We start from the raw sequence: 16,195 nt of genomic DNA, 5'->3' as shown, positions 1-16,195 counted from the left end.
TAGGGTTAAAGTATTTTTTTTTTCCAACAGTTGTTCAACAGTGTGATTATCTTTCGTTTCTCCCACACTGCCATGCTGAAGCGGCTCTCATTTGCATAATGACATGTCCATTTCAACGAGTCGACTCTTTGAGTCGGCTGTTTTGAGTGAACGTTGGGAGCCGAGTCGTGTATCTCTAACGTAAATCATCTTTGTTTTCTTTTTTGTTTAGGAGTAAAGTTTTTCTTTTACTATATTAATCAAATCTAATAATAATATTAATGAAGAATCTATAGCCTAATAGAGTTATAGCGAAATATCGCGTGAAGTTTAGATACTGTAAAGCAATTACACTGGGGCAGCTGTAAACTGAAAGAGTCAACTCTTTTAGATGATCCGATCATTCCCATCATCAACAAGATTCTGGTTCCTTGTGGTCTGATGAGTCCCTCTGGAAAAGGGCGTGGCTTTGACTTTTCCTCCAAAAAATAAAAATAAAACATTCTATTAAAAGTGTTATAAACTCGTTTTCTTATTCAATTAAAACCTAAATGTATCAGCAGCACTTGCTGAGTCACATTCTGTCACTTGGGTCTACTTTCCTCTCACATCACAAGTCAGGGTTTGGTTGCGCTGAGCTCCATCGTCAAATGCGGTTATTTCTACATCCAGCTCGTTTCCTGGTTTGTTACACTTTTAAACATTAGGGAAGTGTTCACAGGCTCGTGTTGCAGTAGCAGTGCGATTAGAGAAGTGCTTATCAGCAAACCGACTTTTGGATCATGTATTAGTGTTTCTTAGCTTTCGTATTTTTCTTTTTTTTTTATTAACCACAAACCAAACGCACGTCCTGTAATATGCTTCTCTTCGACCAAAACAGATCTCTTTGGCTCCTTCCTCTTTAAAACCCCAATTTCTCGACCTTAAGAGCTAGACTGGAGAGCTGCATGTTCAGTTCACAGATCTAGAACGACTTTTTCAGTATTTATTTAAAGCAACTTTATTTCAAAGTGACCAGAGATGGAAGGTTCAGAGAGCACAATAAGCAGAGTTGGTCGTGCTGTGTGGACCGTTTGGGTGAGTGGTTGATTTTTGGGTTATTTGTTTAGTTAAACATCTGGCCTGTGTAAAGGAGGTCAAGATAAAGATGCAGGAGATGCGTTTCTGGGGCCATGTAAAACTAATAACTTTACCTCAAATGTGTTTAAATCATCTTTATTATTATGATTGTTCTTTTTGTCCAAACATCACTGTTATATTTATGATTATGTTGTAATTGTAATTCATATTGGTCACCTGAATTCATTACAAATATCAGATTATAAATAATCTTGGTCTATCTGTCAATTTTAAGAATAAAAAGCTATGCACTTCTGAGCAAGAGAGGGCCTAGCCCAAAAACAAACTTTCGTAATGGTCTTGAATCATTGGGAAAAAAAATTAAGAAATAAACTATTTCACGCCTGACTGGTCCTGTCCACTATTTAGTCTTTTACTTTTTCGGAAGTGAACTGCTATACTGTATATGCATTTTATATGCAAAGGAATAATCAGCATGATAAACATTTTGTTTAAACAAACGCATCTGGTTGTGCAAAGTCTTCCAAATATATATTTTGCTGCTTGGGTTTTTATCATAAATGGACCTATGATTAACAAAAGCTGAGATCTACAGTATTTGTTTAAATATAAAAAACTTATTTAAAAAAAAATTTTGCTCAATGATTTGTGGTTAAGATCAGTAAAAGCTTTATATATTTTTATTTTAAAAATATATAAACTTTGTTCACATACATGCATGTGATGTTCAGTTGTCCACAGACATTTGCCGATGAAGTGTATATGGCAACAAATAACAGAGAAATCATTGATTCTATGTAAAATACAGTGTTGTAGAAAGACAGTTTCGGAATATTTAAATAAGCACAAAACCACACAAAGAAGCAACAGACATTTAAAGAAACCAGCTTATGGTGATCTGTGTGCACAAGTTGTGCATGTGGGGGGAGGGGGGTGAATACCACTTGTCCAGTTGTTCATACGGCCTGAAAAGCTAGAGGTGTGGCTCAAACGATTAGGCAAAAATATTGTACATGTTTAAATAACGAGATTCATATTTGATTAGAGACATTATGGTCATTTTAACATTAGTTAAACCAACAGTTATGTCTCGCAGGTTCACATTCCCTGGTTCCATCTTAAACGTATGTTACACACAGAGTTTCTGGGCATGTCTATATAGGTTTCTTGCAGTTTCTTTGGTTTCCATACACCTCCCAAAGCATGCCAGTAGTTGGACTGACATAGAAAAAATGCCCCCAGGGTGTGTGCGCATGTGTACCATATGCACAGGGTGCCCTGCAATAACCTACTGCCCCTCCCAGAGTGTATACCTGCCACACACCCAAAGTTTCCAGGATTGGCTCCAGATCTACCTCAACACCGCACTAGGTCAACGTACTTACTGACTCTTTTTTCTGAAGTATTGCAGAATGAATTAATTATATGTATGTTTATATGTATACAAGGAGGATGTTTATCAGTGTGGTGAGGGAAGACATGCAGGTAGTTGGTTTGAGAGAGGCAGATTTAGTGGACAGAGTGGTATGGAGTGAGACGATCCGATGTGGCGACCTCTAATGGGTGCAGCAGAAAGATTATCTATCTATCTATCTATCTATCTATCTATCTATCTATCTATCTATCTATCTATCTATCTATCTATCTATCTATCTATCTATCTATCTATCTATCTATCTATCTATCTAAAAGAATGAGTTCAACAATTCACTCAATAAACATTTTAGAATTTTTATATCATGTATTAATTACTCAGAAGAGGCTAGGTTCCCTTTTGAGTCAGGTTCCCCTCAAGGTTCTTCCTCCTCATGTGTCAAAATATTTTCCATGCCACTGTCACCTATGGCCTGCTTATTCGGGATCTAAATCTGATGTAAAAGGCAAGCTCATCCACATACAGTAAAGTATGTAGGGTCTTTCGGTGGTCAGTAAGCAGTTGTAGGTTAGATCCTACACAGTCTAGGAGCAGTGAAAAACATGTAGAAATAAACATAGAAGTAAAAGACAGGTAAAGGTTTCTGATCATCAGGTTTGTAGTTCAGCATACACAACTGCAGCACATCTCATTGCACTGTTGATTTACTTCATCATATTTGTATATACCACACGCTCAACACTGGTCTCCTTTCTGAAAAAAAGGTGCTAAAATAAGAGCTTGCATTTCAGTTGCACAGTCATGATTCTATAAGTCAACACCTAACCTATCATTCTACACTAACATTTTGAATGCTGTTAACAACACTGGTGCTGACTGAAGAGTCTCACCTGTTTAGGGCAGTGCTTAGTTTTCACTTTTGTAGCAACTACTGTATTTCCCCCATTATGCACTGAGCAAAAACATTAGGTGATCAGTGAATGTGTTATTTTAACAACAGTTAAACCAACAGTTATTATTATTATTAGGGGTTCAAGCATGAAATGCTAAAACCCTATTGTTATTGTAGAGATTTTTGTTGTTATTATTATTTTTTAAAACTGATTGTGCAAACTAAACCGTAAGGTCTAGAGAGTTTGAAACGGAATGAGATATCTTTTTCACGAAGCTTTTTCACGAAGTGTTTATGCGCTCAATCTTTGGTCAAAAAATTGCTTAGCTTGGTGGCGCTAAACAAGAAAAAAATGAAAGACTGCTATAGGTGCACAACCATTTGTTCGATTTATCTGAATCTTAGCATGTAGAGTCTCTGTCCAATCTACCATAAGGGTTTCTGTCATTTGCATATCTCATAAAACATGGCCACCATCCACCAATGACATGGGAACATATGCACTGGCAATGTTACCAGAGGCGCATTACAATGAAACTCGGTGGGCATGTTGCTAATGCCTTTTTCCTTATGACCTTTAGTACAGACATGCATGAAACCTGCTAATTGCTGCATGCAGCTATATTTATTATTTATATTTATATAAAAGCTCAAGTGATAGTTGAGTAAAAAGCTTAACAAAGATTAATCACATAACAGAACCATTGCTTTACTGCAACAGTGTTAAGGATATTTAACAGTCTTCATTTTTTTCCACATGTAGTTGTAGTATTTTCATTGCAGTGTTATTTTCTTGCAAATGTATTGTACCATTCTGGTTCCAGCAAACATGCGATGCAAAATAATCTTTGTGTGCTGGCTAATACTGTATAAGCTGATGATTTGTAACTACTTGTAACATTCAAAAATCCACAAATTTTGGACGCACCCCCGCAATGACTACCTTATTGAATTCATCTAGACATTGTCACTTTAATACAACAATGTGTTTTATGAAATTTGTTAGTGAAAACAAAGTTTAAAATTTTATTCCTAATATTCCTGAACATTCTGTTCCGCTGTGGAATTCCCGCGAATTTTAAGATAATCTTGCTGTTAGTTAGGTTTCAAATGAAAACCCGTGAATTTTCCGAGTTGTGAGTTCCGAACCGCGAATTATTGAGGGGTGACTGTATAAGTTATTTTAGGATTTTTTGATGTTATAAGCTAGGCTAGTGGTGGCCAGACAGGGGGCAACAGTCTCTTTGGGGTAGAACATAAAATTATATTTTACGATATTTTATGATATTTAAAAATAAATGTTTAAACTTTAATTACCAGGCTAATTTAGGTGCCCTCAGCACAGCCATAATTGACTTGTTTGTAAATGTAATATTTTTTTTTTTTATATAGATCATTAATTGTCTCTATGACTTACATTTATTTTAGTTTTTTTAAGAAGTAAGGCAGAATGTTTATTCACCACTTTATTCATCATACTGATTTGATAGTATCATTCAAATAATTATGTTAAAATGTTATGGTGCTGTTAGAGCAAACATCTACCGTATTTTCCGGACTATAAGCCGCTACTTTTTCCCCACGCTTTTAACCCCGCGGCTTAAACAGCAAAGAGGCTAATTTATGGATTTTTCCTGGGTTTTTCCCGGTTTCACAAACTTCATGCCAAAAAACTAAACCCCATAACATTAGACCAATGAAATTGCCGAACGGGTTCAGGTGAACCAATGAAACTCTTTATATTAAATTGCGCTCCCACTGAATCGGGCCGCACCACATCATAAATATGGATGAGATTCCTCTGACGTTTGACCTGCCGCTCACTCGGACTGTCAACAGGAAAAGCGAATCATTCATCACGCTGAAAACAACCGGGCATGAAAAAACACACTTCACCTGTGTTCTGAGCTGCACGGCATAGGGGGAAAAGCTTCACCGATGGTGATATTTAAACGCACGACGATGCCAAAAGATAAACTCAAAGAAATAGTTGTGAAAGGAAGGAGGAAGACAGTGAACAATGACTTTCTTGGTAGGCTACTGTTTAGATACAAGCCGTGTAACAGACACTGTCTTTCATTAAAGCCTGTGTAAAGTTAATTAGTTTCAGTGTAGACAGGCTTATAGACAGGTGCGGCTTATTTATGTTTAAAATAAAAATCTTTGTCAAATTCAGTGGGTGCGGCTTATATTTGGATGCGCTTAATAGTCCGGATATTACGGTATATAGCATCTAAAAGACATCATTCTGCTATATTTTAATAAACCAAATCTTTAATATGATTTCTGGTTTCGCAGTAACTATAATATTTCCCAAAGCAGCAAAAGGACAACAGAAGCATGGATACTCTGAACTAAATACATTTTAATTAATTTCAGTGAAAGTCTCAAAATATGTTGCATTATATCTGTCTTGATTTTTTTTCCTTTTTGATTTGTTTGACTATATAATACATACATAAATACTGCTCATGATTTTGAGCCATATAATCAAACAGCAAATGGTTAGGAGGAAAAATGCAAGGTTGAATTTATATGAACACATTTAAATACCATGTCAAATTTTGAAGCTAAAATATATACACAAAAACATGAATCGATTTTATGTATCAATAAATGAATCATTTATTGATACAAACCTATTCACATATCTTGTTTTCCTACGGCCTTTTGTGCATGTCACATATATGCACTTATGCTGCTTATATATGCATATATACAATTTTGGATTGGATTTTATTAGCTTGCCTGTAACGTGTTCCCACAAGAAACGTAGGACTCCTGCAGTGGCTTGTCTTAAAAAACATTTCTAAGACCATATACTCTACATTAAAGATTAAAAAGATAAATCTTGTGAGAGTTTTGCAGGATGGTTATCATCATAGATATGAACAAAAATGCACAGTCCAAGTTGGAGAAACGAAATTGCCTTTTTTTGTTAGGAAAGAAACATATCTATCACTAAGAAACTTCAATTATGCTGAAGATGTAGTTGTAACTAGGGTGACTATAGGGCCATGGACACCCATACCCAAACCTATTCTATCTTTTATAATATTTTTATTTAAAAATATTTTTTGCATATGTATCCATTCTTCTTTGCTTTTACTAGACACACTATATTTAAACTATTTTACACTTTTATGCCTATTTATTGTAGCAAAACAGTCACTGAGAGGCTCTGGGTGAAGTGTGTATGAAAACTAAAGTAATGGTCTACCTCAAAGCAAAACTTTAAAAGCATTAGCAAAACAGACAAAGAATTAAATACATGTGGCAAGTAATATCTGGTATGCATTACACAAGGTTACAGGTATTTTCCTCCCTGAAATAGTGCCATACAGGTGATTACAGAATATACAGTATTTCTTTCTACCATCGACCAAAAGCATGTGACTATTTATCTTTTTTTAAACTAAACACAAAATACATGGCTCTTACTTTGTGTTTGCCTGTTTTCACTGTTGTTTCTATACAGGGTTACCTTACAGGCACTGTTGGAAGATATCTCAGACCAGAGGTCACGAATCAAGAGGCCCACAATGTGCATTTTAAACAAGATGAAACTGTGTCAATCAGTAAGGGTTATAAGGAGTTACAAATAAAGGAAGAGGACAAAGAAAGAACTAAAACAAAGACAGAGAGAAAGACAATCGAAGATCTGCAGTATCCCGGGGTTAGTGTGCGGGCCGCTGCTGTTCAGTGGGAAAAGTCGAACATTGTTTGTGATGGTCATGAAGTAAAAGACAAGAGCAAACACACTTGCATTAGCTCAAAAGTCATAGACAAGAGAGCACAGAAGGATAAAGAAAAAACTTTGGATAATAAAAATGAATCACAAAAAACTCCCAATAAACAATTTACTGAACAAGAAGATTCACCTGCTTCCATTGTTGCAGATGTCAAGAACCAAGAGAGAACATTTTCTGCAGGGGAGGAAGATGATTTTAATCTTGGGAAGAGTGAAAGCAAACCGGACCAGACAAAGAAACCAGAAGAGAAGGAGAAAAGGGTAGAATTTGAGGAAATTGGAAAAGAAGAGTATACTCCATGGCTAGACCAGGGCTTGACACTGGAAGTTGATCTCAATTTTGAGAAGGGTGAAAACAGCAAAGAGCAGGAAAGAAGACAGAAAAGAAAAGAGGACATGGCAAGGGAAGAGGAGAATGACACTGACAGAGGTCTGTTTGAAGATGACGTTATTGTCCATGGCTTACTTGTGAAGGAATTATATTCCTCATATTCATATTTTACTGAGAGTAATGAAAACAGTCAGAAAGAGAAAGGGGAAGAAAAAGGTGTTGAAATAATGAGGAGAGATGATAAAGCAGAAGAAGGCACAATTAAACATGATTTGGTAGAACAAGAATTACTATCCAATGAAGCTGATCTAAATGTTAAGAAAATTTCAACCAATCAGGAGCAGGGAGGAAAAAAGGAAGAGAAAGTTGAAACTGGAGAAGAAATGTTTGAACGTGAGTTTGTTGAACAACGCTTACTGGCCAAGGAAGCTGATCTAAATCTTGAGAGTAATGTATTCCAGGAGCGAGGAGAAAAAGAGGGAAAGGAAGTTAAAAGTGCTGATGAAATTAGGAGGAGAGAGAAATATGAAACCGAAGAAGAACAAATTAAAGGTGAGGTTATCGACAAGGATTTATTGGCCAATAAATCTGATTTACATTTTGAAATAAGTGGAATCATCATGGACCAGAGAATTAAAACTAAAGAGGAAGGTGTTGATGAAATGTCTAGAAGAGAAAATTATGAATCTGAAGAAGAGCCAATTAAAAGTGGGTTTATTGATAAGTTTAGTGAAGCTGATATAAATAGTGAGGGGAATAAAACCAGTCAAAAACAGGGAAGAGCAGATAAAGAGGAAGTGGAAAGTGCTAATGAAATCTCTAGAAGAGAAAATGATGAAACTAAAGATGAACCAGTTAAAAGTGAGTTTATTGATCAGTTTATTGAAGCTGATCTTAATGTTGAGGGGAAAGCAAACAATGAACAGCAGGGAATGACAGATAAAGAGGAAGTAGAGGAAGTGGAAAGTGCTGATGAAATCTCTAGAAGAGAAAATTATGAAACTGAAGAAGAACCAATTGAAAGTGAGTTTATTGACCAGGGATTATTGACCACAGACGTTGATTTAAATGTTGAAAGAATTGAAAACAGTCAGGAGCAGGAAGAGGGAAAGGAAGAGAAAGGTGTTGAAATAATAAGGCGAGAGAATGATGACACTGGAAAAGATATTTTAAAATGTGAGTTTGTTGAACAAGGCTTACTGACCGAGGAAGCTGATCCTAATCTTGATAGGAATTTGTACCTTCAGGAACAGGAAAGAAAAGAGGAAAAGGAAGTTGTAAGTGCTGATGAAATTTTAAGGAGTGAGAATGACGACACTGAAGAAGAACCAATTAAAAGTGAGTTTATTGATCAGTTAATTGAAGCTGATCTTAATGTTGAGGGGACTGCAAACAATGAACAGCAGGGAAGGACAGATAGAGAGGAAGTACAGGAAGTGGAAAGTGCTGATGAAATCATTAGAAGAGAAAATTATGAAACGGAAGAAGAACCAATTAAAAGTGAGTTTATTGATCAGTTAATTGAAGCTGATCTTAATGTTGAGGGGGCTGCAAACAATAAACAACAGGACAGGACAGATAAAGAGGAAGTAGAGGAAGTGGAAAGTGCTGATGAAATCATTAGAAGAGAAAATTATGAAACGGAAGAAGAACCAATTAAAAGTGAGTTTATTGACCAGGACTTATTGACCACAGAAGCTGATCTAAATGTTGAGAGGAATGAAAACAATCAAGAGCAGGGAATGACAGATAAAGAGGAAGAAGTTAAGAATGTGAAAAGTGCTGATGAAATCTCTAGAGAAGAAAATTATGAAACTGAAGAAGAACCAATTGAAAGTGAGTTTTTTGACCAGGGATTATTGACCACAGACGTTGATTTAAATGTTGAAAGAATTGAAAACAGTCAGGAGCAGGAAGAGGGAAAGGAAGAGAAAGGTGTTGAAATAATAAGGCGAGAGAATGATGACACTGGAAAAGATCTTTTCAAATGTGAGTTTGTTGAACAAGGCTTACTGACCAAGGAAGCTGGTTCTAATCTTGAGAGGAATGTGTACATTCAGGAACAGGAAAGAAAAGAGGAAATGGAAGTTGTAAGTGCTGATGAAATTATAAGGCGAGATAATGATCAAACTGAAAAAGAACAAGTTAAAAGTGAGTTTATTAGCCAGGGCTTATTGGCCAATAAATCTGATTTAAATGTTGAGATAAATGTAATGAGCCTACAACAGAAAACGAAATCTAAAGATGAAGGTGTTGAAGTCTCAAATGATAAAACTGAAGAAGAACTAAGTGAGTTTATTGATCAGTTTATTGAATCTGATCTAAATGTTGAGGGGAATGTCAACAAGCAAGAGCAGAGAAGGACAGATAAAGAGGAAGAAACAGAGGAAGTGGAAAGTGCTGATGAAATTATGAGGAAAGAGAGAGATGAAAATGAAGAAGAACCAATTAAAAGTGAATTTACTGACCAACCCCTACTAGCCATGGAAGCTGATCTAAATGTTGAAAATAATGAAAGCAACCCGGAGCAGGGAGGGAATGAAGAAGAGGAAGGTGTTGAAATAATAATGCGAGAGAATGATGAAACTAGAGAAAGCACAATTAAATGTGAGTTCTTTGAACAAGGATTACTGGCCAAAGAAGCTGATCTAAATGTTGAAAAGCATGAAAACAGTCAGAAGCAGAGAAGGATCTATCAGGATAAAGAGGAAGAGAAGTATGTTGATGATAGCTTGCCAGAGTATGAAGGAACTGAAGATAAACCATTTAAAACTGAACTTATTGTCCAGGAGCCTGAAGAACAGGCAAGTTTGTGTGGTATGCAAGATACAGCCATGGTCCAGGTGGTTTTGGAGAATATTATTGGATATGTTAATGATCAGGATAATACTGAGCTTTATGTGGTAGAAGAAAGTAACCATGTAAGGACCAAAGATGAAAATCAAGAAGGTAATTCACAAACGATGAATGAGGCTCATCAGGCTTCAACATGGGAAGGAAAGGCCCCTTTAAATGAGGGCCTGAAACTGGTTGAAAATGCCACTTTGTTGCAAGAAAAAGAAGCGATTGAAGTCAACAATGAGGAAACAAAAAAAGAGACTGTGGGTAAAGAGAATGATGGATATGAAAATGAGTTCTCAGCATTTGAGAAGTTCACAGGCATCGACACTGTTGAAAAACAGAAAGTCTGTGACACAGAAAAGAAAAAAACGTTGAACAAAATTGAAGTTATTGTTGAATATGTGGAGACTAAAAGCCAACAATTGAAGAGGACACAAATTGAAACTGCAGAAGGATGTAGCAGCACTAGGTTTGAAGATGAAGACAATAGTTCAGCTGTTACAGTGAAATTGCAGAAGTTAGAACAAAGTAAAGAGCAAAAAGCCGCATCAGAGGTGGCCCTAAAGGTAGATCACAGGCATATCGATGATGCAGCTTATGATCACAATGGTTCACAACAACCAGCAGCATTGACCAAACCAGAGGCTGAAGTTGTCATTACACAACCAGAAAAAATGACAGGAAGCCAAACAGAAACAGCTGAAACCACATCAAAATGCAAAGAAGAAGTTGCTGCAATAGATGTAATTAAATCAGCTGAAAGAGAGACTAGCTTGCATGAGCAGCCCATAGACACAGAAGTGGCTATACAGGAAATAATGAGACCATGCCTCTTTGTACAACAAGGGCCTTTGCTAGAAGAATCAGCTGACAATAGAATAAATGAATTGAGCTTGGTGAAATCGGTTAGTGAAATACAGTCAGTTCCTTTCAAGCAATTAAGTGAATTTGCAGTTGAGTCTGTTGATGAAATGCAAACTTATTCCATGCAGAACCTTGACAAGTGCTCCAAAGAAGCAAAGCTCAGCTCACCTAAACAGACAGCTGAATGTTTTGAAACACTCAGTGAAGCAACAGTAATGAGAAAGGATGAACAGAAATTTGAGCAAGCTACTAATAAGCTAATTCATGAAGATGCCACTTTAGGGGATCAGATCAATCAGAATGAGTGCACAGTGCAAGATTCAGCCACTGACACTTCATCACATAGACTTCAGCTTGACTTCTCAGATTCGTTGTACCTGCCAGAGATGCAGAGCGATTCTCAAAAAGATACAGAAGAACAAGAGAGGACTGATGAGGAAGAGAACGGATTATCAGATGAAGTCAGGCATAACACAAGTGGGTTGACAAAGGAATCTGAAGACTCTAAGTGGAAATCGATGAGAGAAATGGAGACTACTGAAAGAAAAGAGAATGAAAGTGAACTTGAAAGTCATGATAAAACATTTGAAAACATGAATGTGGAAATACCGAATGTTGCATGGAAATGTGAAAAAGAATTAACAGAAATGATCGGTATTGAAACCATGGTGGTTTCGACACATAGAGAGATGGAGTCGGTGGAAAAAATGGAACAACCTTTCACAGAGCAAGAAAAGGATAAGTTTGAGTTGGTCTTCCCTGAATGTAAAGAATCAAAGGTAATGAACAAAGAACATGAAAAGGTTGAACATGAAAAATCAGTTGTAGACTGTAAAGAAGATGTACAAGGAGGCAGACCTGGACTCAAGAGACCATTCGAAAAAATCGCAGGGGACAATGACATGGATGAGCCTTGTGTATTAACAGGTCTTTCACTTCCATCACAGGTAAAATACTAATCAATGCACTTGGTGTACTATGTATTGGTAGTTTCTGAAATTTGTATTTGAGTTGACTGCTGCTGCTTTTTTTTATCTTACCATTGTAGGCTTCATCTTTGGACTTTACTGTTCAGAAGTCGAAGATTGCTGTGAAAAACCCTCTTGTTCGACCCCCTAAAGACCCTCGTTCACTTATTAACATGGCTTCTGTAGAACCCTTGATTCCTCCTCGGCCTTTACAGCCCAGCTTTCCAAAAAAGAGTCATATTGAAGGTGCATCAGTACCAAGCAAAGGTGTGATTGGATTCAAACTCCCTGGTGAGTTGATAAATTTAGAATAAAGCTAATTCATATTATGCAAATATTTAAAGTGAGTATATCTAGTCCAGGCCCAGAGCTTTTGAAGTATTAAAATATGTTCCTTTCATTGATTGCATTTGCGAGTTATAGGGAGAATATAAAGCAACACTAAAAAGCAACTTTCATGAAGACACCTTTATAAAATACAAAAAAAACAAGAAAATTGCTGCACACTCAGAACTCAGTGAACCACATACATCACAGACATGCTACAACTGTTGCCTAAGCAGTCAGAAAGGCAGAACCATAACTTTAGGCAAATCAATTCAAAAGATTTGTATATGTATTGACTACAGACAGAGATGTCATTCTCTGTCTGTAAAAGAAAAGTTCAGTTGACCAAATAGGCAGCAAGTTGTCAAATGTGAGCCAAACCTAATCAAGATCAGATAACATTTGGAGGAAGGGTAGCAAAAATTCTCAGCATGTCGTTATAACGTTTGACCAGTAGGTGGCAAAAATTGTTGTATTTTGTGAAGTTTGGTAAACATTTTTAGCACTTCCCAATAACTTTTCCCGAACAATATGTGCAGCATGGCAGGGCACGTTATCCAGCTAAAAAAAAATAAAATGAATGAAAGGACTACTAATTTTCCAGCAGAACATTTACCTGGGCATCCTTTCCCCTTCACATAGTGCATCCTCATGATCATATGCCTATATTAGGTGCTTTTGGATGTGGATGAGATGTCGCATGGGCACTTTTTGCAGCTACACAGCTTCATACACAGCAGGCTACAATGCACTGTGTTCTGACGCCTTGCTATCATAGCCAGTTCTATGGGATGAGATCAGATGAGCTTGCCTTTGCTCCCCACATGAGCTAATTATAAGCTAATAATGAGCCAATTGCTGGTTCTTTGGTTTTCCTTTTTGGAACTCTTTTGGTAGATACTAACCACTGCATACCAGAAACACGCCATAAGATCTGTCCTTTTGAAGAAGATCTGATCATCACAATTTGCCCTATTTTAAATTTGCGCAAATAACTGCTTAACACATCAACTTTGGGAAGTAACTGTACAATTGCTGCTTAATATATCCTATTTCCTGACTAGTGCCATTGTAACAAGGTAACTAATGTTATTTGCTTCTCTATCAGTGGTTTGAATGGTATACCTGATCAGTGTATATACTGTAGTTTGACTTGGGTATGTAGTCATATTTTTGTGTTGTGTAATAGTGACTTCCTCTTATTCTGTTATTAAGGTTTGGGTGCTGGTTTCCCTGCACTGAGAAAAACTGAAGCTGGAAAAAAAACAAGAGATGGAGAAGAAGCAGGAAGTGAAACATCACATGTACAGGTATAAAATTAAAACAGTAAACCCTGATATTTAAAATATGTACCGCATGTTCACAAACAGTAAATAGACTATTAGGATTAATGTTGATATTTTAGTGAGTGTGAATTATTAGATGTAGATGGAGTATAACTACAGTACCTACTTTTTACTCATGCAGAAATCCAACCCAGACTCACAGTCAGCAGATGATACGATCAAGCAGGAGATAAAACCTCCTAAACCTAAATGGACACCACCAAGACAACCTGGGTACAGCTGATTATTTTACTACAGATGTATAGATGGCAAATGAAAGGAAAACTGAAATATATTTTGTTAGTAAGGTGTTGGGCCACAGAATAATCAAAGGACAAAGGGATCAGTCAGAAGAACTTTGTACTGATTTGTAGACTTTCTAAATCTAAAGGGGAGTAAAGTGTACTGAAACTGTGGCACAAACTAAAACTATGCAATTATAATAGCATAACAGGGCCAAAACCCACCCCCTTTAATTTATCTCTCTCATGAAAAATACTGCATATTTAGACAAAATTAGATATTACTGCAAAACATGGACAATTGCTTGTGTTAATGCAATTTTTTTTTTCTCGTTCATCAAATGTTTTGTGTGGTGGTGTGTGTGCAGGATGGGCAGCCCCCTGATGATGGCAGAGCTGAAGAGCAAACTCAAAAAACCGAAGTAAAATAAATTTACCAGATGTATTGCATTTCTTTCCACATCTGTGCAGTGTAAATAAATTGTGTTTAAATGAGATATAATATATGTTTGAGTAAAATGTTTGTTTAAAATTAGACCCTGTTGTGGTGTAAGTTTTTAAGATCAGACAGACAGATGGTTTGCCCTCTATTATATGTTTAATAGTTCAAGGAACTGAAATAGTACATGCAGCTTCTACATCAGGTTAAGACTGATTTGGATCTAGTATCAGGAGGTGTCAGGTCAAGTCCTTCAACAGCTGTTCAAACACACTTTCTCCCTGCATTACAAACTGGCATTTGCTGTGAACGAGTCGCTATTTTGAATGAACATTGAGAGCAGACTTGTGTGAGTCTTTTTTTTTTTTTTTTTACTCGATATATAACTCGATATTTTTTGTTCATTGTGTTCTGTTCTTGATTCGTGTAGCATAGCTGGACTCTGACCTTTAAGATGTGAGCTTAAAGCTGCATATGAATTGTTTAATGGTGTTTGAAGTTGTTTAAAAAAAATTAAGAAGGTTATTAGAAAGTTACAGTAAAATTTTGTTCTATAGTTCAATGTTAGTCCAGCATTCAAGTTTGTTCAGCTAAAAAATAAAATTTCATCAACATTTGCAAGATGAAAGTGGCGACTCTTCTTGGTGAAGTGACCCAAATGATGACTCAGAAAAAAGTCAGAATTTTTGTATTAACTTTTTCTTTAACAGGTTTTTAAGACAAAGAGGGAGCTCACTAAATGTTCTTGCACCACAGACCAGTTTCACTCAAGACAATTTTTCCATGGACTGGGATGGGAGAGGGGGTTTGCATAACAAAAGAAAATACCATGCATTTTACACTATATATTATTAATAATGATTACATATACATATACAATGCAAATATAACTCAACTTGTCAATTGGGAGTCAGTGGGAGCCCCGTTTTATACAGAGTAGGCTTGGATCATAAGAATCACAAGTGTGCAATTGAACCCATAATCTTAAAAGGACTTTTTTTTTTTTTTTGCTTTTGGAGTCTTCTGCTATCTTATCATTTGGTCCCCCTTTTCCAATAAACATTTTGCTGAGGTTTGTGGTCACCTTTCTGTTACTGATGCATAAAAAAAAAGTCCAAAAGTTTGGACACACCTTCTCATTCAAAGAGTTTTCTTTATTTTCATGACTATGAAAATTGTAGATTTACACTGAAGGCATCAAAACTATGAATTAACACATGTGGAATTATATATGGAATTATATACATAACAAAAAAGTGTGAAACAACTGAAAAATGTCATATTCTAGGTTCTTCAAAGTAGCCACCTTTTGCTTTGATTACTGCTTTGCACACTCTTGGCATTCTCTTGATGAGCTTCAAGAGGTAGTCACCTGAAATGGTCTTCCAACAGTCTTGAAGGAGTTCCCCGAGAGATGCTTGGCACTTGTTGGCCCTTTTGCCTTCACTCTGCGGTCCAGCTCACCCCTAAACCATCTCGATTGGGTTCAGGTCCGGTGACTGTGGAGGCCAGGTCATCTGGCGCAGCACCCCATCACTCTCCTTCTTGGTCAAATAGCCCTTGATGCCTTCAGTGTGACTCTACAATTTTCATAGTTATGAAAATAAAGAAAACTCTTTGAATGAGAAGGTGTGTCCAAACTTTTGGTCTGTACTGCATATATATATATATATATATATATATATATATATATATATATATAACACATTTCAGACCAAGGAAGTCAATAAAATGGAAATAATTTAATAAAGATTAAACACGTTTTTACTCCTTCTCTGCGG

General features: G+C 36.4%; 1 protein-coding gene across 1 annotated transcript; it reads left to right on the top strand.

Moving 5' to 3' along the window:
- Positions 1-593: 593 nt before the first annotated feature.
- On the top strand, positions 594-15,035 carry LOC310734068 (uncharacterized protein). Its single transcript, XM_083555693.1, has 6 exons — positions 594-1,056; positions 6,805-12,060; positions 12,162-12,372; positions 13,624-13,718; positions 13,876-13,967; positions 14,344-15,035. The coding sequence occupies exons 1-6, from the start codon at positions 1,000-1,002 to the stop codon at positions 14,399-14,401; spliced, it is 5,769 nt and encodes a 1,922-aa protein (XP_083411819.1). The 5' UTR covers positions 594-999; the 3' UTR covers positions 14,402-15,035.
- Positions 15,036-16,195: the final 1,160 nt, after the last annotated feature.

Source organism: Silurus aristotelis (genome assembly GCF_946808225.1).
Source record: "Silurus aristotelis genome assembly, chromosome: 12".
Classification (NCBI taxonomy): domain Eukaryota; kingdom Metazoa; phylum Chordata; class Actinopteri; order Siluriformes; family Siluridae; genus Silurus; species Silurus aristotelis.
This window is presented reverse-complemented; position numbering and strand designations above follow the sequence as displayed.

Coding starts and splice junctions, on each gene's coding strand:
- LOC310734068 (XM_083555693.1), top strand. CDS start 1,000: ATGGAAGGTTCAGAGAGCACAATAAGCAGAGTTGGTCGTGCTGTGTGG. Junction 1,057..6,804: donor GTGCTGTGTGGACCGTTTGG/GTGAGTGGTTGA, acceptor GTTTCTATACAG/GGTTACCTTACAGGCACTGT. Junction 13,968..14,343: donor ACACCACCAAGACAACCTGG/GTACAGCTGATT, acceptor GTGTGTGTGCAG/GATGGGCAGCCCCCTGATGA.